This window comes from Pipistrellus kuhlii, unplaced genomic scaffold (genome assembly GCF_014108245.1).
Source record: "Pipistrellus kuhlii isolate mPipKuh1 unplaced genomic scaffold, mPipKuh1.p scaffold_m20_p_5, whole genome shotgun sequence".
In the NCBI taxonomy this organism is placed as follows: domain Eukaryota; kingdom Metazoa; phylum Chordata; class Mammalia; order Chiroptera; family Vespertilionidae; genus Pipistrellus; species Pipistrellus kuhlii.
Genome location: NW_023425551.1, coordinates 26,513,371 through 26,540,243, shown reverse-complemented (window position 1 = coordinate 26,540,243; position 26,873 = coordinate 26,513,371). Strand labels below are relative to the sequence as shown.

The window sequence follows — 26,873 nt, the reverse complement described above, 5'->3', positions numbered from 1 at the left end:
AGTTACTACATACACAGCAAGTTAGCTAAATCTCAAAAAACCTAAGAAAGGCTCTTTTGCCTTCCTTTTCAGGTGACAAAATTGAAGATCAGAGGCATTGAATAACTTGGTCATATAGTCAGTAATTAAGCCTAAGAGCTTAATTACTATGCTAAAAAGGATACATAGTTCATCATTCCGAAGAGGGAGTTTCTCTCTCAAAACCAGACCTCACACTTGAAAAATTAAAGATCCGAGAGTAAATTCACAGCCTTTTCTGATGATCTACACCACTGCCAACTCCAAACCTTTAAGCAAAAGTTGACTTTTAACGCGTACATTAAGATGTCTGACTCTCAAAACCCCCATCCAGGCAATTCCTCTGTCTACCTGCCTACCGACAGCTCCATCCAAATAAATCTAATAATACCCCCAGGCAGGAACCCTCCACCGAGTCAAGCTCCACTCTCCATGCAGAAGAACTATTTGTCAGAAAGTATGCCAAGTCCAAGGGCGGTTTGAAAACATTACTGGACATTTCAAAATACACAAGACATTTAAACAAAACAAGCCCCAATTGTTTTTAGCCCCAAACATGTAACAACAAATCCCCTGTAACTTCTACAAGTGGAAGAACTGCACGCACAACCAAGTATAAAGTTGGTGGTGGTGGTGCTGAGTAAGGCTATGGTTCCTTTTCTCTCCTGGCCAGACAACAAATGGTGAAGAGATAAACATCAGTTAACCTCAGCCTCTTCCCAACTCCCAACTGTGACAGTACCCCCAGCCAACTTCTAATTATTTACAGTTACTCTTTGAAGGACTCTTTCCAGCCTTTTCCACACCAGCTTCTCAGCAGGTGTCCCAGATGAGACTGTTGCCTACCACCCGATTGTTTAAAAAAATAATAACAATCTTTGATGTGATGTGTGGCTGGTTATTTTTTAATTAGGGTTGGAAACCCCAGACCGCGTGCCTTTAACCCCCTGAGCGCTGGAGCCAGAGAAGGACGACCCCGAGGAGCGGGCTGGCCAAGCCGGGGTGCGCGCACAGGGGACCCCGGGTCGCCGAGGGGCTGCCCTCCCTCCTTCCCCGGCCCGCGCTCGCCCCTTCCCGCGCCTCCCCGCCTCCGGGGACTCACCAGGATGCCCATCACGTCGGTCCAGAGCCGGGAGAATGTCTTGGACATGCCCGCCCCGGTCTCGGACTCCGACTCGGACTCTGCCTCTGGCCCCGGGCCGGCTGCACCCGCGGCTCCCGCATCCTCCATGGCCGCGTCCCGCACACTGCGTCCGGGTCCCCGGGGCACGCGCGCCCCTCACCAGATCGCCGCCCCCGGCGCCGGGTCCCCGCCCGCGGCGTCACCGAGGCGCGCGCCCGCGCCGCATCCCCCGGCGCTGCGATCCCGCGGGCCCCTCGCCGGCGCCCGCCCCGCGGCTGACAAGTCCACCAACTTTCCCACCCGGGGGCGCGGGAGGCAAAGTGCGCACCACCGAGCGCGGCGGCGGGGACCGGGGCCGCCCGGGCGCGATCCCACCCGCGGCCAAGGCGTTTCTTCCGGTGACGAGGCCCCGACGCGCCGCGGCACGCGACTCCCGCCCGCCCGCAGGTCCGGGCAGCTCCCGCCCGGGTCACCGCGGCGCCTCCGCAGCTCGGGATGCGCTCCCGGGACCCCCTTCTCTTCGAAATGAGCTCTTCCAGCTCCACAGGACTCCCGCCCCTCCCGGCCCCGAGAAAGCAGTTTAGCAACAAAAGGTGCTCTGATGTCAGGCTCTCGGCATGGAAATGAGCCGCGGGCAGGAGCTGGGAGCGCCGGTGGCAGGGGCGGCCGCCGCACGTAGCCTCCCGCCCGCGCCCGCCCGTTCCCAATCCCGCCGCCTCCCTGCTGCTCTGGGGTCCCGGCAAGTGCGAAGTTCGTCCCCGAGCTGCAGATCACACGCCGTCAGTGGCCATCCACGCCTAAAGCGACCTCAGCCCAGCTCGGTCCCTGTGGGCCAAGACTTGGTGGAAAAGCGTGTGTGAACTCTTGGGCAAGGGCCATGGTTGGTGTTTTCGTTAGGCGTGGGGACGTTTTGGTTCCTGGGCGCCCTCAATGCCATGCACTGCTAGGGGTTCCCGCCAATGAGGGGCATGGCCCTCTGGGGTTCCTTTTTGCAGCAAGGACAGAGGGAAGGGCGGTTTTCTAAAGGAAATGTGATGGCCGTAGCCAATCCACACTGGGGGCCCTGTGCGTGCTTTTCCAAGGACAAGATTCGTGTTAGATCTGTTTTATGGGGGAAATGGCCCTGTAAAGGTATTTGCCCTTTTCTGAGTCATTCTTTAAAAAACACTCAGAGAGCCTGGGCGGTGTGGCTCAGTGGTTGCGCATCGACTCATGAGCCAGGAGGTCACGGTTTGATTCCCAGTCAGGGCACATTCCTGGGTTGCTGGCTAGATCCTGAATATGGGGCATGCAAGAGGCAGCTCATTGATGTTGTTTCTCATTGAAGTTTCTATCTCTATTCCTCTCCCTCTCTTTCTAAAAATTAAAAAATAAAAAATTTTAAAAATCGATAAAAACATACAGTATTTTAAAAAAAAAACAGTACATTATTAAAAAAGAAAAAGAAAAAACTTGAGAGAATTTCCCCTGGGATATGACTGTACATGTCACCTTTGATTTGGTGATTGACCACTTTGTGAAACAGTCAAGAGACCACCAGGAACCTCCCCATAAGTGAAATGGCTGAGTGGCAAAAAACAAACAAACACATGAGGTGCCCCAGGCAGAGGGAGCTTGGCTAGTTTTGGAGGCCTCAGTTGTTGTTGCTTTTTCCTTCTGAAGAAGAAAAAGAAAAAGGAGAAGGAGAAGAAGGAAGAAGGAGAAGAAGGAAGAAAGAGAAGGAGGAGGAGGAGGAGAACAAGAAGAAGAACAAGAAAAACAAGAACAAGAAGAACAAGAAGAAAAAGAGCATGTCCTTGAAATCCCCTTACTAAAGCATTAATTCTATCAATGCAAATGACTGAATAGCATTTACAGAAAATTCCAAATAAAGTAATTAAGTGTAAGAACATAATCTTCGACAATATTTTTTCAAAGGAAAGAAAACAAATGAGAAAGTTTTCCTTTGAAAATAAGGTGGTATTGTGTTGAAGTAGAAAGAACAAAGGAAGCTGAATCAACATGACCAGGCCTAATATTTCTTGCACTAATGTCAGAGATGCTGGGAATACAAATAAATTCAGTTGAAGCAATGGTAGGCTGATAATAAATTATTAATATTATTATTACATCTTTAAAGACATGAAAGTAAGTAAATGATGGGAACAGGTAAAACACCCTTTTAGAGTTGATTTTACTGGTATATTTAAGAATTTCATTGTATAATCCTAAAGGTCCGATGCACAAAGATTTGTGCAAGAATGGGCCTTCCTTCCCCTGGCTGCTGGCTCCACCTTCTCTCTGGCTCAGAGCTGCATTTCCCCTTTCCCATGCTGCCCAAAGGCCTGGAACAGCTGGGGTGGAGCAGAATGGCCGCTCCACACCTGTGTATGCAAATTAACTCACCATCTTTGTTGGGCTAATTTGCATAGTCACCCCTAATTGGCTGGTGGGTATCCCAATTTGCATCTTTTTCTTTTATTAGTGTAGATTACCCATTTGGCACTTTATTAAGTTCAAGAAAATACAAAGAACTGTGCTGCTTCTACCAGCAGGCGGCTTATTCTCTGCATAAGTATTTTCTGGCAAGTGACTGAGCACAGAGTCAAGAAAATGGAGGAGTGGGGGGTAGCTTAAGGGCACCAATCACAGCCTTTCCCTTAACTCATCAGAGGACCCAGAGGCAAAGCACTTAACCTTTGGGAGGTCGGGGATGTCCATTTTCCAGTCCTAGATGAGGCAAGACCACACTCCTTGCCACCTCCTTCCTCAGAGGAGATATTATATTTCAGGATCACCTTTTAGCAACAACACATACACACATATCAGTATAATTAAACCTATAGAAATTCATCCACCCTAGATATTCAGGCTCCTTTACCTGGTGCTCCCTAATAAATGGATAGAAAACTAAGATAAGTACTGTTTGGGGAGGGAGTGGGAGAGAATGTTGATAACAATATTTTTTTTTTCTTTTATTAGCATTTACTTTATTCTGAATTTACTCCCAGGGCATATGTTTTTGTTTCTTCAGTTTCTTCTGGAACATATTTTTCTTCTGTGCAGCCCCCTCTTCTAGTTTAGGAGCAATCTGCTGTTTTTCACTAAGGAACATCCCCATGGGGCAGAGAGAGCTCACATGTGGGTTAACCTGTCCACGAGCTCTGTAAATTTTATATCACATCTTGGGAGCTTTGTTCGCCTGGATGTGCTCACTGACCTTCATCTAAATAAACCCTTAAGATCAGCATTACTCTCTTCATTTTTAAACATGTGAAGCAAAAAAGTCAGCATTCTTTGGGCCATTGATTCGGCGTTCAGCCCCACTGTTCAGCCTGGGCACACCTGCCAATGCCACCATTGTAATAACGGAAAGGCACACACTGCTTCTGTAGAATGACATCCTTCAGACACGAGTGGCTTTTTTGACATGCAAGCCCTTGCTGGCCTGGGCAGTTTCACGGGTGTTCCTAAAGTGAACATGAAGATTTGAACCTTTTGATTTGCATGATTTTGTGGGTCTTTCTGGGTAAAGGAAGAGCTTGATAACAATAATCTTGTTTTCTGTACAGCAACATGAAATTTTAAGTAGTCACTTTTTTACTTCTTGAACATGAATAGTTTGGTTGGCCATTTAAAAAATGAAGCTGAAACTCTTTACTCATCCACTTATGATGCGACAGTCCCTCAAAATGAGGCTGATTATTCTCCCAAATTTCAGTCTTTTTTCCTTTAGTTGACGTCCATCTTTATTTCCAAAAATTCCCTTAGGACTTTTTAACAAAATATGAAAGGCTAATCATCAACATCACAATCATCATCATACTATTTCAGAATCCCATGAGTTACCATTTACTAAAAGCTTTTAGCATAGGATGGGAAAGGGTCCACGAGGTGAACTTGGTCAAATCCCTTATTTTTCAATGAAGAAATGGGCTCCAGAGGACTTGAATGATCAACCTAGGTGAGCATAGCTACACAGAGCAAAATCAAAGCCAGACATCCTGATTACTTTTAAAAGTGCTTTCATTTAGATTGTATTTGATTCTCACAAAGCTCTGGAAGGTAGGCAAGTATAGATGCTCCATTAAAGATGTATGTACAGAAAATATACAAAAATCCTGCTCTTGTTTTTCCCCTTTCCATGGGACTCTCTTGCATCCAGCTCATTGGCATTGTTATGATGGTGGTGGCGGACTTCCAAAGGATCCTCTTCTAGAAAATCCTCTTGTAGAAAGGGATCTAGAATATTTTCCAGGCATCTACTAGGGACTCAAAACTGATTGTAAAATAAATTCTGTAGGTCCTGATAAACTTTCATTGCAATGAATGAGAAGAAAACTATTAGAGTGCATTCACTGAGTGTAAATATTGACAACGTACTTTCCACAAAAAAAAACTTATTTCTTGAAAGTTAGTCTCAGTCATATTGCTGCATATATATGTGTACAACACGTGTACATATAGTCACACGTGTACATATACATGTAAATGCTGGCTTGTTTTGTAAAAAGTGGTTCTTACTCTGAGTCAGGAGAACTAAAGATTAAAAGTCACTAATCCACAGACATTGCAGAGTGTTGCCAGTTATTTGTTGAGGTCATAAGGAAGGTAACCAGCCAATTTCTTAGCAGCCGTGGTGGAATTGGTAGTAGGCACAAAGTTAATGGGGTCAGGAAAGCTGGTTTAAACTTTTACTCAAGTTGTAATAAGACTTGAGTGAAAGAGAAAGTGGTTTATTGGGCAAGTTATTTATCTCATCTGTACAATGAGATAATTCCACCTATTTAATATGGTTGTTGTGAGGTTGTTGGGGATAAGGCAAATGGTAATTCTCTGAGTTAGAACTGTTTTCCCATTTTCCTTCCCTTTACTCTTCCTTCCTTTATCCACTCATACCATGAGGATACCTGTAAAATTTCCTTGTTTATACCTAAATGTCTCGAGTTACACAAAGGAGTAATTCCTAGCTCTGGAATGTGGTTGTTGCATAATGAATTTAGGAAGTTATATCTAGCAGGGTGGGGTCATTAGAACTATTCAGTTTTAATGGTAAAGATAATAATAACAACAGTAATATCAATATCTATTATTTACTGAAAACCTATGCTATGACACTGTTTGACACTTTAAGATTATTTTATTTAAACTTTAAATAGAACATATGACTTTTCACTACAATCCAACCCTCCCACCTTGCTCACTTCCCATTTCAGTAGTACTCAGTGGCATCCATGTATTTGTTCAAGCTATCAACTTCGGAGACATGCTTGGTTCCTTCTCCTCCCACACCATCACTCTCACCGAAATCACGGATAAGCTTAATTGATTCTACTTTCTAAATATAGGATATCCCCCACAAAATTACTCTTTGGATAATTATAACGTCAGTGTTTACTAAAATACATTTCATTTTCCAAATTGAGCTATTAGCTGCTACAGTGTGTATACATTTTGGGTGATACCATGTGTAGGCTAAGTGTATCTCCTTTTCTCCATCTCCACTGCTACTGCTTTAGTCCATACCACCACCATCTTTTAGAATTTTTATCTAGATCAGTGCTTCTCTCATGTGGACTCAAGGACAGAGGCATCAGTATCACCTAGGAACTTGTTAAAAATACAAATTTCTACCATCAGCACCAAAAGCCTACTGAGTAAGACACTCTGGGGGTGGAAGGTGTGATCTGCATGTTAACAAGCTCCTCAGGTAACCATGATATCTGTTCAAGTTTGAGAGCTACTTGGAACTATGAGAATGTCAAAAAAAGAAAAAAGAAAATACACTGTTGAAGAAATGTTAAGTTTTATAATATAACACATTGAAAAACTATACCAGTAGATTACTTTTAAAATTAATAAAAGAAACTGTCATGAGATAAGCGAGTGGAGATTACAAAATTAGACGTTCAGAGATACTTGGTTTTAATGAGCAGACAATGAAATACAGTCATGTGCTACATAATGATGGCATAGTCAACGGTGGACCACATAAACGACTGTGGTCCTGTAAGATTATAACACAGCTGAAAAATTCCTATTGCTTGGTGACGTGGTAACATCAATATTACGTATGCATTACTCACATGTCTGTGTTTGTGGTGATGCTGGTGGAAATAAACCCACTGCACTGCCAGTCATGTAAAAGCAAGCACATACAATTATGTACATAACTAGAGGCCCAGTGCATGAAGCTTGGGTGCAGGTATGGTCCCTAGGGTTGGCCTGTGATCAGGGCCATCTTCCCTGGCTGCCAGCAGCTGGCTCTGCCCCCTGCTGCCACCCACTCCAGGTTCCCTGTTCGCCATTGGGTGATCGGAGCCTGCTTGCTGGGGGGGAGGGACCAAGAGGTGGTCAGTGCATCTCATAGTGACTGGTCGAGTGGTCATTCTGGTCATTCTGCCATTAGGGTCAAATTGCACATTACCCTTTTATTATATAAGATACTTGATAATGATTATAAATGACTATGTTACTGGTTTATGTTTTTACTAGACTATACTATTTATTGGTATTTTATTCTACTCATAAAAACACTAGAGGCCCAATGCACAATGATTCATACAAGAATGGGCTTTCCTTTCCTTGGCTGCCAGAACCACCTTGGATCAAGCCATAGCCGCCTTTCTGCTTTCCCAGGCTGCCCAGAGGCCCAGAGAGGTTGGGGCGGTGCATATTGCTTGCATCATCACCATGGTGACAACGCAAGTATCCTGCTCCACACCCCATCACTCAGCACCTGTGTATGCAGATTAACCTGCCATCTTTGTTGGGTTAATTTGCATACTCACCCTTGATTGGCTGGTGGGTGTCGCAAAGGTATGGTCAATTTGCATTTTATTCTTTTATTAGTGTAGATAGTTTGCTGTGTTATGCTGGCAGCTGCCTCAATACATCTTATGTTTACTGCATCTCTTGATTCTGTCATTTTCTCTTGCATTTGATTTAATTTTATGTTGTTTTATATAGTGACATGCTGGACAGGTTGTGTCTTAGGAGCAATAGGCTACATAAAGCCTAAGTGTGTAATAGGCTGTTCCATCTAGGTTTGTGTAAGTGCACTCTGTGATAGATCACCTAATGTCACATTTCCCAGAGTTCAGTAGAGCATGAATGATTGTATTAGAATAAAAATATATTATCCATAAGAATAGCTCACGTTTTAGGAAAACAGCTTCATTTTAATAGTTGCTGTTTTTGAAAAACAACACATTTTCTTTCGAGAAAATTTGAAATTAAGCAGAGATTAGATCTAAACAATTATAAATAATCCAATTTTTTTTTTATCGCATTGCCTTCTGAAATTGAGCAATAAGAAGTAGATCAGCTTGTTTAATTTTTGCCAACTGTCAGCAGCCCTCTCTGGCATTTCAAGGCAGGGCATTCCACAATGCCTCTGGGAACTAACTTCAAGGAGAGAATGAAAGCCTAAAGTATTTTTTTCCCTAGACAATCCCAAAGAAATTTTTTCCCCTGCAAATGCTCTAAAAGTGAGCCAACCCATGCTAAGGCATTACCTGTTTAGAAGCCTCTTCACCATGCAGTATTTGATAAAAGGTTAGAAAAGAGGTAAGAGAGATTAAAACAAAGTGAAGATGGCAGGAGCAGGCTGTGGAGAGAAGGTAAATAAGCAAAATGAGGATTCGGGGTTATAAATACTCTTCCTCCACTAGGAAGCCTACCAGCCTAGCTAGGTAGGTTGCCATCTATGTTGTTACTATGTAGACATGGAGGTTCTGCCTGGGAATTATTCTTCAGGCACAACACTACCTTGAGTGACACTTCACACCACATGGCAGGATCAGAGTAGATAATTTTTAAGCACACTCGTAAATCTGAAATATAAGGATTCGGAACTATTCAGTAATCCACACTATAGACTAGAAACAAAAACATTCTGGGTGGACTGCCAACACTGAGTTCACAATGTTTAAGGCAAAGAACCAGAAGACTGGAACTCACCATAAAATAGCTTCTGAATTAAGATGAGGGCAGTGTCTCCTGTGGAGAGCTGTGAGGCTGTGTGGGAGCAGCCTAACGCTTACTGAGAGAAAAGAAGGTGGTGCGAGAGGGAACCATCTTTGGAATCTTGCTCCCTCCTTTTTACCTTTCAGTTTGAGAGAGTATTAAAAAAAAAAAAAAGTGCTGATAAGAGTTCAGAGATTATGTTAAATGTTTCCAAATTATGCAAAAAAAAAAAAAAAAAAAAGGCTTAAAAGTACAGCTGGGAGGTATCATCCACCAACAAAACTGCTTAATCAATTTTGTCTAGTTTGTGCATGCTGCTCTATGAGAATGCCTCCTTGGCTGTTGCTAGTGCTGAAACATACTTGTGAAAATATTTTTCTCCCTGTTTACTTGAAAAGCTCCGGTTAACACTGTCGCTCTGCTTCTTCAAGGTGGCGCAGTACTATGCACAGGCAATCAAAGCATCTCACTTACATCAGTCCTGGGAGCCATAGGAGATTATTACAGTCTTACCCTGAGTTGAAATATTTTTCAGAATACTTTGAACAGTCACCCCCAAAGTATTTTATGATTAATGACACTTGCAAATAACTGTTAAAAAGGCAGAGTCTTGGGCTGAGTATAGCATCCTGGGGAAAGTATGTGTTAACTCATTAAAAAAAGGAGAGTGTGAAATCCTTTTTCTGCTCATTTTTTAAGGAGTCCCATATTTACCATATAAATTGCTTGGGGAAGAGCCATGACTCTGAGGGGCAGTGCCCAGCCTGATCTTAACTCTGGGTACGGCTCTGCTTCATTCTGTTCTTGTCTCTCATGGAGGAGCCAACGTTTTGGATCACAATGAACAAGATTTTTATACCAGTAACATTTCTGCCAGCTATTAAAAAGAGACACTTTCTTTCATTCTTGTTCCTGGGGGAAAGGGTGGGAGAGAGCCCTCATTTTCCATTCAGCTATAAAATTCTATCATTTAAGAATCTCTGAAACATTTATTTTTCTTCTCACGCAATCTAACTCCCCTTCTTTTCATGCATAGTGTTATAGTCTCCTCCCAGTCATTCAGGCCGTTTTCCTCTCCTGGGTACTTTCTTTGAAATTGCATTTCCTGTGACACACACAGAGTCATGGGTGTGTGTGCACTCACAGCACAGCGCGCGCGCGCGCACACACACACACACACACACACACACACACACACAATGGCTCAGTTATCTCCGTTTCTCTGTGCCGCCTTATCCAATTAAAGATATAAATAAGTGAACTTGGTGAAGAACTCATCAAAAGAGGTGGCTCCATCGGAATGTCTCAATGAACTTCCCACACATGGAGCTAAGAGTCTGAGCGACAGGACACTGGGGTCATGGCTACTTCTTTAAATAGTGCCTTGGTCAAGCTCAGTGAAACAATTCCCTGTTTAAGGAAGCACATAACATGCTCCTTTGGTTAATGTTATGACCTGAAGGAGTTTGAAATAGATCTAAAAGAAATATTAATATGGGAAAGCAGACACCAGATTTTCTGCACTATTTCCCCTCTCAATGAACACAAATATTTTTAAAAGGAAAAAAAAAAAATGGGTTGTCTAGGCATAATTTTTTCCTATGCCTTATAAATGAAACAACTGGGTGTTAGTTACTTTTCATCTAATGAATGTTCTCAAAAATCAGATGATGTTGATTTCAATAGCAAAGACACACTTCACAAAGGATGCTTGTTCTAGAAATGAGGTCATTTGGACAGTCTACCCATTAAGAAAAAGCCCATTTTGCTTTCAGAGGTCACCTATAGGGGCAGGAAATCCATCTTCCAGCCAGTGGACTAACATCTGGCCTAAGTCTTCTGGGCTGAAATGTCAATTTCCTGGTCTAAATAGAACACACATGAAAAGAAAAAGAGGAAAAATACCAATCTTCACATGCTAAAGAATTCTTCAGCAATAGCATAAATAAGAATTCTCAAAAAAAAAAAAAAAAAAGCAGCCATTCTTTAGTGATCAACAAATAAAATTAATAAAAAAAACCACTTATTTATTTCTGTAATAATTACTAAAAGACAAGAGGCTGAAGCTAAACGGTAGCAAAGAGACAAATTAACCATTCACTGGTAAACCTATAAGTAAATCAACTTCAATCTGGACCAACTAGGCACAATTCATTATGACTCATTCCAGACTGGGCCAGATTTACTATTACAGTAAGAGCGAGGTAAAGAAGTTTACTAACTAAATTAACTGGATAAAACTTTAAAAAGACAAATGGCTTTTCAATCAACATAAGAAAAATGATCTTTCAAAGCTGCTTAAAAGTGTCATAAAATGTTTGGTGTATAATCTTTTAAATAAGCTGCCCCATTTATACTACATTTTATGTAGTCTTTGAGAAAATGCCATGATTTTGTTTAGTCTTTCTCCTGCTGGTTCAAAGTAGAGAAATGTTTTGTGTTCATTCATTCATTCATTCATTCATTCATTCTGCAACAAATACTGGGTGCTGATTGTATCTGACATCACATTAAGTGTTGACAAAAGACAGCTTTGGTTTCAGGAGCATCTCATTTAGTAACAGAGCTAGAAAAGTAGTTAGTTGTCATATAGACACAACAAAGAGGTGCTCATAGGAGAGTATGGTCAACCTGGTGAAGAATGAGAAGAGTTCACACAAAGGACATGCTTCCTGTCAATGGGCTAAAACCACACAATTCATTGGCCAGTCGAGGAAATAAAAGAAAAAGCATTCAAGGCAGAAGAAAAAGCCTGGAAGATTTGAGTAAGTGGGTAACATCCATGCGGAGGGTGAGCTAGAATGTTAGAGGTAAGAAGCAGTAACATGAATGCATGGTCCTGTATGCCAACCTAAGAGCAGGCTTTTGTTAGTTAAGGCCCTTTCAGTGCAATGCTTTGTGTAACTCCACCCTTTTCTCTTCCAATCAAGGAAGCCGAGTAGAAATGCAGGTGTGTGATAAATTTTGATTATGTCTTACCAGTTACATGGCTGATATAAACAAAATGGAAACACTGAAAATTTTAAGCAGGGAAGTGTTAAGCTGTCTGATTTAAGTGCATGTTATAATTAATGGCAATTTGGAGCCTAGAAGAGGGTGACATTTGAGACAAGGTGATTTTTTAAGAGTAAAGCTATTCATTTAGGCCAGTGGTTGCAGATTAATAACAGGGCACTTTGGCACATGCATATCAGTTCCTGCCTGATTCCACATTGCTTTTCCAGCTTCATCTTCTGTTCTGGTCCAACATAGAACTACCTTGGGAGGCTCTTGCCTATTTCCCCCCACATTCCTTGTGTTTCCTATTTTCTGCTTCTCTATTTTGTTCAATCTATCATTTTTTCCTGAAATACTCCTGCTCTCTCCCAGCTTTATTGATATATAATTACCATATAATATTGTGTAAGTTTAAGGTGTACAACGTGTTGATTTGATACAATACAAGATGACTACTACCATAGCATTAGCTAATACCTCCATCACATAATGACAATTCCTTTTTTGTGGTGAGAACATTTAAGATTTACTCTCTTAGCAATTTCCAATGATATCATACAGTATTGTTAATATAGTCACCATGCTATATTCATTAGATCCCCAGAAATAATTAATCTAATAACTGGGAGTTTTATCCTTTGACCAACAACTCCTATTTACCCACACTCCAGCCCTTATAACCACCATTCTACTGTTTTTAGGAGATTGGCCTTTTTAGATTCCACATATAAGTGATATCATATAGTATTTGTCTTTCTCTGTCTGACTTATTACACTTAATATAATGCCCTCAAAATCCACACTTGTCTACAATAACAGGATTTCCTTCTTTCTCATGACTGAAGTATATATAATCTTCTTTATCCAATCACTTGTTAACACTAAGGTTATTTCTATGTCTTGGTATTGTGAATAATGCTGCAATGAACATGGTAGTACAGATATCCTGTTTTTATTTCCTTCAGATATATGCCCAGGGGATTGCTGGATCATATGGTAGCTCTAGTTTGAATTTGTTGAGAAATCTCTATGGTGCTTTCTGTACATTCCTACCAACAGTGCACAAGACTTCCATTTTCTCAGGTTTCTTTATTTTTTGAAAGAGACACAGACGTTTATAATGAATAGCAAAGACTAAAATCCATGGTGTAAATGAGAATGGAAAATGGGATAGATAGGTCTTGAGAAATGGGAAAGGACACAAGTTCTGAAAGAAAATAGTCCCACAGGTGAAGGGAGAAACATGGTGGCACTATGTCAAGGCAGGAAAGAATTATAGGAAGAAGGGAGTGATCGGTGGTGTCCAACATGACAGAAAAATCAACAGAAGTATCAACTGAATACTCATTTTGGGCGTCACTGGTAACCTTGCTCAGCCAGTGCAATTTCAGTGGCGGGAGAAGGAGTAGAAAGTAGACTGCAGGGGGTTGAAGAATGATGGGAGAAAAATGGATGAAAAAGATGATAGTCAGAGGAGAATCACAAGGTTTGAAGAAAGGTTTTTAAGGATATGATAGGTTTGAACAAATTTACTAGTTAAGCAGAAAAGAACTAGTAAAGATGGAGAGATCAGACATTTAAAAGAGGGTACTACTAGAATAAGATCCCAGAGGAAATGATGGTGATGATAACAAGTTACATTTAAAAAAATATATATATTGTTTTGGGGCTTATTTTATGACCAAATAGATTATACGTTTCCTGTTAACACTTTCTTCTTATTCAATAATACAATAAGATGAATCAGATGTAAACATTGTTGGTTAGAATTATATTCTAGTCACATTTACCTGAAGCCATATTCAGGCCATATTCAATGGATTTTAGGGTTCTCACAAAATCCTTATTTATACATTTCAGATATTCCAGTTCAACAAATGTTTACTACTAGTAAATATCTATCATGTACTAAGAATAAGTCACAGATACTAATACCTTGATGAGCTAAGTCAAATGACATAAGCAAATATCCTCAGCTCAGTGTGGTAAACTAATACACAGGTTCTTTATGAACATAAAGACTGGAGAGTCATTGCAACCTAGAGGCATCATGGGAGACTTCCTGAAAGAGGCTTCATCTGAACTAATGTCTAGAAGGAAGAGTCGAAATTAACCAGCCATGTCGGGGATAAGCTAGAAGAGCAACAGGAGAAAAGGCACAAAGACAGAAAATGATAATGTGATGGAGAAACGTGAAGCTCTTTGTTTTATGAAGTGCTAGGGGGTCAGTCACACTGCATCTTGTATTCTACAAGCCAAAGAGGTTAGTCTTCATGCTGCAGAAGAGCTCATACTTTGTATTTTGATGCTTTCCAATTTCCTTTCCAAGGTGGTGACCTTCATATTACTTTCCAAGTACACCATGTTCTGCTGGCATCCCCTGGGCTGGGTAGGTAACTCCACAGCTTACAATAACAGCATGCATATGAAAAGCCGAGGGCACGTGAGGGAGGGTGTCACATTTGGAACATTTCACTAATGTGCAAGTCAAACTTCCCTGAAGGCCATGCTCATTTTTGTCTTTGTCTTTCCCATATTAGTATTTATGAGCCAACCCCCACCCCTTTGATATTTTCTAGCAGCAGTACCAATTGGCTGTGTGCGGAAGATCACATCCGAGATCTCCCCACCAACTCTGGTGTCTGAGGTAATTCACAATTGTCTTGGCTCTCAGTACCTTCAACACTAATACTAAAAGGATAATAAGAGATCGTTGAGGTCTCTTCCATTTGTAACATTCTCTAGTGCTAAAAGTGGGCGTTTAGGTATCGAAATTGGCTTAAGGAATAAAAATAAGGAAGGAAGAAGGCACTAAAATGTGGGGAGCTGGGAACAGCCTTTCCCTCTTAGTGGATATTTCCTCTATAATGGATGGGTTAAGCCATCTAGAAGATAACCCATGTAAGAAATGACTATGCAGGCATTCTTGCTGAGACTAGAGTGTTTCTTGATACTCCAACTAGAAATCAAGCAGAATCTTCACAGAGGCAGCAGTGGAATGTGGCTGAGGTAAAGGAAATTATAATTGTAAATTGGTACAAGTTTGAGAAATTTGGCAAGTTGCATCAAAATCCATAAAAATGTTCATATTCTCTGGTACAATATTTAGATTTCTGGCAATTTACCCTAGCAAATTATTAGAAATAAGTAAGTAGCTCTGTGCTCAAAGGTTTAGTTCATTTTGTTTTTCAATTACAGTTTATTTTTAATATTATTTTGTAGTAGTTTCAGTGCACAGCATAGTGGTTAGATAATCATATACTTTACTAAGTGTTCCCCCTGATACTTTAAGTACCCGTCTGGCACCACACATAGTTATTACAATATAATTGACTATATTCCCTATGCTGTACTTTACATCCCCAGGACTATTTTGTAACTACCACTCTGTACTTTTTGATCCCTTCACCTCAAAGGTTTATTGCTGCAGTTTTAAAAATAATATTGAAAATGCAGAAAGAAGCTTCATATTCCACGAGAGAAAAATGGTCAAATCAATGATGACATTGATAGAACAATATCTATTGATTAAAATGTTAACATAAATAACATGTAACAGCATGGGAAAATACCCTCTTTATGATAAACTTTACTCAGAAATTAGGAGTGTACATGTACAAAGGTGAGAAGAGAACTAGCAATTGGGCTGTGCCCACATTTGCAACAGAGTAGGAGTCAAAAAATGTTTTTGTTTTGTTTTTTTAATTCTCACATGAGGATATTTTTTCCATTGATCTTTCTTTTTCATTTAAAAATATATATATATTATTGATTTTTTTTTATTTTTTATTTTTTATTTTTTTTTTTACAGAGAGGAAGAGAGAGGGAAAGAGAGTTAGAAATATCGATGAGAGAGAATCATCGATTAGCTGCCTCTTGCACCCCCCCCCCCCACTGGGGATGTGCCCACAACCAAGGTATGTGCCCTTGACGGGAATCGAATCTGGGACCTTTCAGTCTGCAGGCTGATGCTCTATCCACTGAGTCAAACCGGTTTCGGCTCATTTTTTTTTATTTTTTTTTTTAAGAGAGACTGGGAGGGAAGGAGGGAGGGGAAAGAGAGAGAGGAACATCGATGTGAGAGAGACATATCCACAGGTTGCCTTCCTGCAACCCAGGTACATGCCCTTGACCAGGAATCGAACCAGCGACCCTTCAGTTCATGGAGCAACACTCTAACCACTGAGTGACACTGGCCAGGCAAGAAATAGCTTTTGAATAAATAAAGAAATAAATGTAAAATGAAAACTGGTGATGATGCATTAGGATGTTGGATTTTGAATTAAATTATCATTGAAAAACTTCCTATGCTGTTACTACATTGTTTAATGATAAACACAATTCATGTTAATAGCTAACATTTATTAAGTGTTTACTGTGCATACTAAGTGTACCGGTTAATAATGGTGGATTTTATAATCAAAGAAAACACAATAATTTCAAGAGAAACCTCATAAGTGCTTTATTCAAAGTAATGTCCATTGCTAGCTACACATTTCCCCATCTTTCAGGTAATTTGTGGATACTGTCCCAATAGAACTTTTCTTGTTTTGAGGCAAAAGATTCAGAGACCCAATTTTTCACTTCTTTGTAATGTTGTGAAGTGCTGCTCAGAAAGTGTGTGTGCCATCCATCAAACAAGTGATAACCTGAAGGAGCAAGGTCTGATGAATACAGCTGGTGGGTTAATACTTTCCAGGCAAGACTTTTTAACATGTCTTTAACTGGTTTTGAAGTGTGTGATGGTGCATCATCATGAAGCAAAATTACTTTGCCGTGTCTTCTGGAACATTCTGGTCTTTACATGATCAAAGCGTGGTTCAAATTGATTATTTGTTGTCGGTAGCGGTTAGTAGTAACAGTTTCACCTGGTTTTAGAAGCTCATAATACACCACACCTTCCTGATCCCATAAAATGCATAGCATTGTCTTCTTTCCAAAGTGGTTTGGCCTTGCAGTCAATGTTGATGGTTAACCTGGATCAACCCATGATTTTGTGCATTTGGGATTCTCAAAATAAATTAACTTTTCATCACCAGTCATAATTCGATGCAAAAAAGATTTTCTTTTGTGCCGTTGAAGCAACATTTTACTGATGACTTTTCAGTTTTCCATTTGTCTTTGTTTCAGTTGATGTGGCAACATTTTCCTTTCCTTAAAAATCTTTCCCATTGCTTATAAATGATCAGAAATTGTTTGCTGAGCAACGTTTAATCTTTCTGCAAGTTGTTTTTGGGTTTGACATGCATCTTCATCCAATAATGCTTGTAATTGTTGGTCTTCAAACATTTAAACCAGCATTCACAAGTATCTTGAGATGGAGCATGTTCGCCATAAGCTTCCCGAAATATATGATAACTTTTTCTTCAAAATAAAGCAATGAATTAAAACTTCCTGCAAATGCTCTTTTTTTTTTTCTTTTTGGCACTAAATTCAACATTTTTAAGTGTAAAAATTTCTATGATGTTAACACACCTTCAGCAAATTTGACATATGAAGTTTTGAAGCTTGCTGTCAATACTACAAAAGAGCATACATATCAAATCGCATATATATCAACATAGGTGTAACTCCATCTATTGAAAAAAAAATCCGCATTATTAATGGGTACACCTAGTAGACACTAACTATCCTATATATTATTTATTGTAATGCTATTCATCACCTTCCAAAATCTGTCTGCTACTTTTATACCTCCATATTCAAGTCTTCATGGAGCCAAACTTAATATCAGCCAGACACACAAGTGCTCTAAGAGTTCAAATGAAAGAATGGAAGGATGGATGGATGCATACCTCAGTGAATGAGAGTGGCAGAGACTGGAGCCCATGATACTAGTGCCTTTGACCACAAGGTCCCTGGTGTGAGGCATGGGCAGGAATTCTCAGTACTCACTCAAAACCTAGATTCTCTACGTATGTAACTGCATGAATTGGAAGAACTGAGTTCCTGAAGCTGAGAGACAAAGAAACAGTTCTTTCTTCTCAAAGCTGTCTCAGAAAGCATAACTTTTTACCTTACTTATGATAATCCTTGAATGCCTGTTAAACAATGGAATGTGCTATGAAATGTTTACATATTGTAGTATTTCCAAAAAGGAACAGGAATGCACTATGACCAATTTTTTAAAGGAATGGAACCTGAATGGGTTCAGCATCCAATAAAAGCAAGCAGGAGTTATTGAGAGTCACATTTAAAAAAAGGTTTTCTCAATACTTCCTCAAACCTCCCTTCGTAATAACAAATATTCAGGACCCACCTCTTTTGATCCACCCATAGTGTTTAATTTTCCTGGTTTTACAGGTTTGATGGTAAACAGGGTGTCACGGGTTAGCAAGAGCTCTTTACGGAACCGAATTTTATCTTGGGCTTATGCACGCCAGGTTCTGTGGAGACCATTGGAATTGCTCACCCGCATCAAAGAGATCTGTTTAGTCTTTGGTCAGCAGCACAAGCAATTTCACCCTTGATTTTTCTTGGATACAGAATCTACCTTCTTTACTGTTTATCTCAAGCTTTTCCACAAAGAGACACTATTTTTGAACTTGCTCTATGCTGTTGGCTATTTCTCCGGATTCCTTCCCTTCCTGGCTGACCTGGAAGGCAGTTCAGTCAGCCAGGTGCCCTGCCTGATCCCTATTAGACTCTCCGAGGCACAAATGGCAGTATTTTCAAGCACAGCAACCTTGGGGGTTTTATTTCTGTAGCTCATGTGACTTAAAGAGCCTCACTTTGATCTTTTCAGCATATCTAGTACTCAAGATACACACCTCTGCCATAATTCCGTACTCCCGACTGTACCAGAGCTTGGGCACCTCAGCCAAGCAATAGGAAATACCATCCCAATCAATTTTACACGGGGTGTCAGGTTTCGTCCAGAAATATTTATTACCTATGGAGGAACACTGGCAAAACATTTCAACAAACCAGCGGTGTCAAATGCCACTCAGTCTTTTAGTCTATAAAATGTCTAATTTTGAGTGCCTATGAGAAGAAAATTGAGAGTCCAAATGCACCCTGCCCAGCATTTCCTGAGAACTTTTTTTTTTTTTTTTTTTCTAATCAAGAGATGCATTCTGGGCAAGCCAATTAATCTGGGCTCTGTGCCCTGGAGTGGGCCGTGTGCTGCTCGATGTTAATAACAGCATGACATATATCTGTGCCCTGTACCCACTTAATTTGTCCCTGGCTGGAATACATAAACTTTTATTTGTGCTATTATCATCATATCCTGTCTAGACTGAAAAACAGCTACAGAGCAGCTTCCTTCAGATTCAGTGAATAAAAAAAATAAAAATAAAAGAGGCTGCCCAGCCCCGCACAGCCTCCACCCAGGACTCGGGTGGGTCCCCACGCAGCCCCTCCCATCTAAAAATGAGAGGAACAGAGGGAAGACTGTGGAAGCTGCTTCCAACTGGGCAAACCTAGATAAGAGTAAGGCTGGATGTTAAATAGTAAACACGGTGATCCGACTCTGATAGTATTATATTTTAAGTCAATCACTCGGAAGAATAAGAAAAATCTAAAGTCAAGTTGGGCAGAAGTCATGTTAGGACTGCTTTGATTCTGGTTCAAAAATCCTGGTGTGCCAGGAAATCTCTGAGCGAAGGTCGTGTATCCTCCAATTGTGAAGGGGAAGAATCTATGGTCCTGGGAGGCAGAGATCCACAGGGGAGGCAGGCTATTCTTAGTTCTGAGATTTTGACAGGCCAAGAAGGCTCCTACAACCCAGGTAAGAAAATTCTTGAAATTTAAAATAGTTTGACTTTTTTTATATATATAAAACTGGTCAATCAGTGGAGTTACATATGTCAGATAAACCCAGACCGTCCATGTGGGATTCATTAAAGGATCTCCGGTGGTAGCTGAGCACACGGGCCTTGGCTTCAGATGTACCAAGTTCAATTTTAGCACTTTTTTTTTTTTCTTTCTAAGTCCTACTTTCTTCTATTGTAAAATGTGGTGAAGGATCATGTCTGTGACAGTGTTGGTGAGAGGAATAAATGAGCTTGACACTAAGGTGGCATATAGTAAGTGACCAATAAAAATATATTAGCCACTTCAGTATTATTATGTGGGAAAACACTTAATACTGCACCTACTTGGATAAATAATAGTGGTTATTAAGATTTTCATTTCAATTCTGTTTAAAACTAATGATAAATAGTGGCCCATTTAATCCCTTAAATGTTTGCAGATCATTAATTGCTTTAAAAAATTATTTATACTATTTTTTTTATTAACAGACTTGGGGCTGAGAAAAGAATAAGGTATTCTAAAGCTGACTTCTCTTTCTTGTCCCTCCTCGTGAGCTAAGGGCATTGTAATGATGTTGGGTGGAGAAGAGAAAAGAAAAACAGAAGGAAATCTATTTCCAAAATGTGTTTGAGGGCCCCAAATGAAAACGTATGCCATTGATTAGAGGGAAATGACCATGAACGTCTTAGAAATAACCCTTAGGCTCAGGCACAAAATAACACACTCAGTGGGCCCAGCAAATTCCTCATTACCATATAAATTGTTTTCACGTCGGATCTAATAAGTTATGATGAATAATTGGGATCTGTTTTCTTCCAAGAAGCTGAATGATTGAAGGGAACCCAAGGCAGTTTCAAAGACCATTACTAAACTGATGAAGAAAGTGCTTTCTGCTTTGTTGTGTACGAACAAAAGTATTCTAATTAGTGTGCCGGGTCCTCGTGGATGCTGAGTGAGACTGCCATCTTGGCACTGCATGTGTTCACGACAGGAAGTGGGGCTGCGTCTACCACCATATGGCTTCTAAAATGAGAACTGCAAACAATGGCTGTCGGGGACAGGCCTTCCCACTCTGTGCTGTTTGTACTATGAGTAGAATAGCTGGTAGGCTCCAGGGCCTGCCTCAAATACTTCCCAGTCCTTTTCTCTTCCTCTTTGGATCATTTCTGGGAAGCACCCAACTCATTTCTGGTGTAAATTTAATGCACCCTGAATTGCTTATGAAAACTTAGACAGGATAGCACAGTTTATGCTAAAGGTAATTTTCAGAGGAACAAGGTCTCCTTGTTCAAGTGGTCCAAAATTCAGAGCTCTGCAAGGAGGAGGGATGGATTGGCAAGCTAAGGGAAATAAACCCAGCAAAAGAAGGCCTTTGATTAAGCGGTAACACCATGTGCTCTAGCCATTTGACACAATTTCAGCTCTCACTTCCCTGCCAGAAGGAGCAGGTAGCAGCATCTAATTCCATGGCTCACCCTCAACCAGGCATGCTGCCGCACGTGCACAGCCCTCGAGGCCCTTGTCAATTAGAAACAACATTAAAATGACATCCCATCTGCTCTACAAATGTCAAGGAACTCGTGCCACCTGTTGAGGGGTTGTGGGGACAGCAGAAGGGCAAAGAGTCCTCACACAGGTTTGTATGTTTACACTAACAAAGAGCCACTTCATTCAGTGCGTTCCTCTCACTGCCACCCCCTAGTCCCCTTCCTTGCCAGGAATCTTTCGAATAGTTTCACAGTAGTATTTTACACCCAGAAGAGTGTTAGTTCTATTTAAATACCATGTCCCAAGAGGCACGGGGCATTGAAAAATATGTGCTAAATCTCACATAGTAGAAAAGCCAGCAGCTTGGCGTTATTTTTGACCCCCCCCCCCCCCTCATGCTTTCACAAATAAGAATGAATAAAAATTGCAGCTAAGAGGCTTTACATTTGAGCTACAGGTGAACCTGAGATGCTGGAATGGGGGTAGAGGAGACTATGAAAGCTTCTTCTAAAGACCTGGACATTAGGACAGTTATGTCAACATCAGGATGTCACGTTACCTTATGTGAGCTTCCCATGCTGCCTTCTGGTACAATTGGTGTCTCCTTCCTCTGCCACTAATTTCCAAAGACAGTTTTCTTTTCAGGGGCGAGGGATGTTTGTTTTTCTGTTATTGTTTGGAATGTTTCTTACTTTAGTAGCTCCACACATTACTGTATCCCCGTCTGCTGATATTTCTCTTATCCTTCAAGACTTGATCAGATGCCACCTGACAATGCCACCATCTCCCCCAGTAAGAACCTCCTTCCCCTCCTCCATGCCCCCAGAAAAGTATCCCGCAGACCCCCCTCACCTAGCACTTATCACACCGCATCTTTTTTTAAAGTCTATTTTTTATTCACTCTCAGAGAGGAAAGAAAAGTCAATCAATGATGAGAGAAATCACTGATTGGCTGCCTCCTGCATGCCCTCCACTGGGGATCAAGCCCACAACCCGGGCATGTGCCCTAACTGGGAATTAAACCATTACTTTCTGGTTCATAGGTTGATGCTCAACCACTGAGCCACACTGCATCTTAATTGTCTCCTCTTTCACTGTCTATTCGACTATGAGCTGCCCAGGGGCAGGAACTCCACAGGTTTTTCTACTGCTTATTCTTAGTACCTGGACATTGAGACTCAATAAAGAGTAATAACAATCAACAGATATGATGTCCTTGCCATATAACTTATACCATATACCCAGTTTGTTAAACAAAGAACCTATCTTGTAAAGTTTTTAGAATAGAATTAGAGATAATGAATATAAAGATACATACAAAGCCTGAGACAGAGTAAATCAGCTAATTATATTTCATGTGGTCAGTCATTTAACTCTCAGCACATATATTTTTATGTGGTGCTATTGTATTTTTTTCTTATTTTAAAGAGGAGGAAGTGGCTATTTATAAAAGTGAAGGAACTTGGCTAAGGGCACTTCACTCAGCTTCAGGTGCCAGAACAGAGTTTTGTTTTGTTTTCAGTATCACCTTCATTGTTTTTGACAACTAAGTACAGTCTATAGATGATTTCTTTTCCTTCTAACTCACATTAACATTTATGGATTTATAATTTACATACAGTAAATTTCATGCTTTTTACTAGACAGTGCTCTGTTTTACTATCATGTAACCATCACCACAAACAGATATAGACTGGTTTCATCATCCCAAAAAACAAGATATGTATTTGATTTTATCAGTAATCACCAAATTGTTATTCTGATGTGGCTGTATCACTGTGCATTCTGAGAAGCAATATTGAGAATTCCATTAGTTCCATAGACTTGATAGCAGTTGGAATTATGTTATTTTTTAAAGTCATTCTAATGGATATCTAGAGGTAACTCATTGCGATTTTCATTTGCATTTCTCTAATAACTAATGAATGATTTTGAGTACCCTTTCAAGTGCCTTGTTCCAACTTTTTGACACTTAAAAAACTGGGTTGTTTTCTTAATATTAAATTTTAAGATATCTGAATATATATTCTGGATACAAGTCTTTTATCAGCTTTATCAGACACATGCTTTGCAAATATTTTCTCTCAGTCTGTGGTTGTCTTTTCATTTTCTCTTCCAAGGAGAATTTTTGCTTTTGGTTAAGTCCAACTAATCCGTATTTTCTTTTAAGGATCTTATTTGTTGTTTTATCTAAGGAATCTTTGCCTAGCAGAGTCACCATTATTTCTGTTTTCCTCTAGAAAATTTTCTAGTTTTAGATTTTACATTTATCTTTATTATCTATTTTAAGTTTACCTTTGTGTAAGATACGGTGTATGATTTCAGGTTTATTTTTTTTATTTTTTTTACCTATAGATTTCCAATTGTTATAGCACCCTTTATTAAACAGACAGAGCAGAAATTTGAACTCGGGTATCTCTGATTCCAGAGGTCAAGTCCTTACCATGTACTTCCTTGTATCATGTTTATGTATACTTTTAATCCTCTGCTGGATTCTATACTTTTTGACAGACTTCTTCACACTCCACACAGCGCAGTGCCTTGAACATATTATGCCTTCACGGAATACCATGGACCGACTATTTAAATGGAGGATGGAATAAAAATCACTCAAAACTGGCCAATCCTTGTTTTCTCTTGCCCAACAAAGAAACAGTCTTCTTGTATACAGTGCCTATGTGTTTACTAGCAGAGCTCTGACCCATCAGAGAGCAGGCAAAAGTCACATGTCCAATATTTACAATTGACCTCTATACCCTCTAAGACTTTCAATCCAAGGAAGAGGCACTAGTCTTTTGTTTAGAGCAACACGAGTCTCAGTCTACTAATGGCATGAGGATAATTGCATTTCTTATGACAGCATTCCAGGCTGTTGTACAAGCTCTGGCTGCCCTGAGGAATGATCGTCTGTGGGCCTGTTCTGGCCAATGGGCAGGGTCAGTTCAGAAGCAATTTGGGGCCAGAACTAGTGGGTGGAGGTGGGTGGAGGCGGGAAATGTGCAACACCAGTATAACTGGGATTAGCTGAGATCTTGCTTCTGATCCTAGAGAAAACAAGCTTGTGTGGGCAAGCCCTTTGCATGACCTTCAACGCCATGGATTTATGAGCAGAGGTCTTTCTGAAACTCACAGGGGGCAAGGCCAGCAGACTAATGCTTGGCCTTTGCCGCTGAAAAGGCAAGAAGGCCTTGTAAACTCCACCTTAGAGATTTTGTATTTTTACCCTCATCACTAATTTCATTAATAATAACCTTTACGTTTCATTCAATATTCCATATACCTTCCTGTCCAAGTTAGCATAACTATAAGCACCAAAGCCTTTCTTATGAGACCATGTAGTGGAACAGAATTTCAGACTGGAAAGAAACAATTCCATATTGTAGATGTGAGAAACTGGAGAGCAAGAAAGGAAAGGAGGAAATACTTTTTAAAGTGGTACCAATTGCCCTAGCTGGTTTGATTCAGTGGATAGAGCATCAGCCTCTAGACTGAAGGATCCAGGGTTTGATTCCGATCAAGGGCACATGCCTGAGTGTGGGCCTGATCCCGAGTATGCGGAATGCAGAAGGCAGCCAATCAATAATTTCCCCTCATCATTAATATTTCTATCTCTTTCTTCCCTTCTCTCTCGCTCTGAAATCAATAAAAATATATAAAAATTTTGTTTTAAAAAGGTGGTACCAATTTTTTGGTGAACAATTGATATACTTCAAAAAAGTTTTTTCCCCCCTAGTGTCCATTATAGAGTAAGTTCTCAGAAATGCCATATTGTTAGTCATTATTACACATTTTTGCTTTTTTATAGGTTGTTAAATTGTGGTAAAATGCCATTATTATATTTTATATAAGGTGCAATAAATGTACATATATGCACACATATGTACATACACAAATACACATGAGACAATAGAATGAGAAATAAAAAGGATATAAAGATTAGGATATTTATAAATGTCTCAAAGAAAGAGATAAAATCTAGTGGGAACACTGTGAGTGGTTGTACATTTTGCGTATCCCCATGCTACCGTATTTTCTCGAAAATAAGACATCCTCAGAAAATAAGACCTACTTACAGGTTTCCTTCTGAGTGAAATATAAGGTATCCCCCCGAAAATAAGGCCCCCCTCGGCTAAACATAAGAGATTTGGTCCACTGATTCTGAAAGAAATGGAGTCACAAGAAATTCACCAGGAAATTCAGGAATTGGATTGTTATGATGATGTTCCAGAAGGTGATGACATGATTGTCACTGAATAAATGAGTAAATTCTTGATATTGTAGGATTCACAGTTTGTCTGGTTTGTGTTGACAACTACCGTACTACCGTACCATATACTGGTAATAAATTTTCTTTATTTTCATTTAACAATAAATGTGTACCGTATTCTTCTTCATGGAAAAATAAAATATCCCCTGAAAATAAGACCTAGCGCATCTTTGGGAGCAAAAATTAATATAAGACACTGTCTTATTTTTAGGGAAACAGGGTAAGTTTCTGAGCCTTCAGACTTCATCTCTTCCATGTTTTCTATTCCTATGTTATCATAGAAATTCTGGGATCATGGCTCCTCTGTAGTGTTCTGCATATCTTAACACTGAACATTCAGAGTTATCTGGGTTATTTCAGGAAAAATGAAATAAAATTTATTTGTTGAATAAACATTAATGGAAAAGTCATCAAACCTCGAGCCAAGTGACCAATTAAATAAAATTCTCCTAGCCAAGTGGTTTGCCTTTCACCAAAATAAAATAAAGTCAAGTTAATGGACTAAAAGCTGAGCAAAAATTGCAACAACATAATTCAAAAAGCAGCTGCTCCATTAGCAGCAAGTGGGAGATGACAGGTCATTCTGGTGGGGCTGGATTCTTAGGACAAATCATGTGCCATACTTTGAAGCTTGAGATCAGCAAACAGTAGGGTGCATAAGGCATTGGGCAGTCATGACTCTGGCACATGAATATCCTCTTCCAGGAGCTGCCATCATTAAAGGGGCTTGGCAGCTTGTTGTGCTGTGAGCTTTTTGGGGGCAGGGCTCCCAGCTTCCTCTCCAGTTGCCTGTGAGGTTGTGCTGAGGATGTGATAAGTGGCCAGCTCTCTGGGGCATTCAAGGACAACTAAGAGGCACTGTCACCATGTATGTGTGAAAATACCAACGTGTGGTCATCTGGCCACATCTCTACGAACATGTTGCACACAGTGGGTCCCTGGAGGTACTGACCAAGCCCTGGGGCGAGGATGAAGTTCTCTGAAGCCTTACATGCAGCTGGTTTCTGACATTCTGTGGGATGACTATTTGTGGCGCTATTAAATGAACTCAGATCAGCCCCACATAAGTCTTCTTTTGGGCAGTAAGACAAAAACAAGACAAGAGTATAATCCTAATCTAAAGGCTACTTCCAATGGTGATATCCATCTATATATTGCCCTCTCAGTACTGCTTTAGCTGCATCCCATAAGTTTTAATGTGTTGATGTCTTGTTTTATTTAATCTCAAAAGAGTTTCTAATTTCTTCTTTGATCCATTGGTTATTTAAAAGTATA

At 40.3% G+C, this 26,873-nt stretch overlaps 1 protein-coding gene and 1 pseudogene across 9 annotated transcripts in view; both read right to left on the bottom strand.

Annotated features, from left to right (window-relative positions):
- Window positions 1–26,873, bottom strand: part of SASH1 (SAM and SH3 domain containing 1) — a 288,978-nt gene that overhangs the window by 161,968 nt on the left and 100,137 nt on the right. For 3 of the 9 annotated variants that reach the window (XM_036415044.2, XM_045572609.1, XM_045572610.1), the window contains exon 1: window positions 1,121–1,781. The exons of 3 other annotated variants lie outside the window; for them this stretch is intronic. In XM_036415044.2, the coding sequence (XP_036270937.1) occupies window positions 1,121–1,249 (129 nt within the window). In that variant the 5' untranslated portion in view covers window positions 1,250–1,781. Of the gene's footprint in view, window positions 1–1,120; window positions 1,782–26,873 lie in introns of those variants that run through there. 3 more of the 9 variants (XM_036415052.2, XM_036415051.2, XM_045572611.1) reach the window with 3 other exon arrangements.
- LOC118705422 lies at window positions 4,093–14,449 on the bottom strand (annotated as a pseudogene).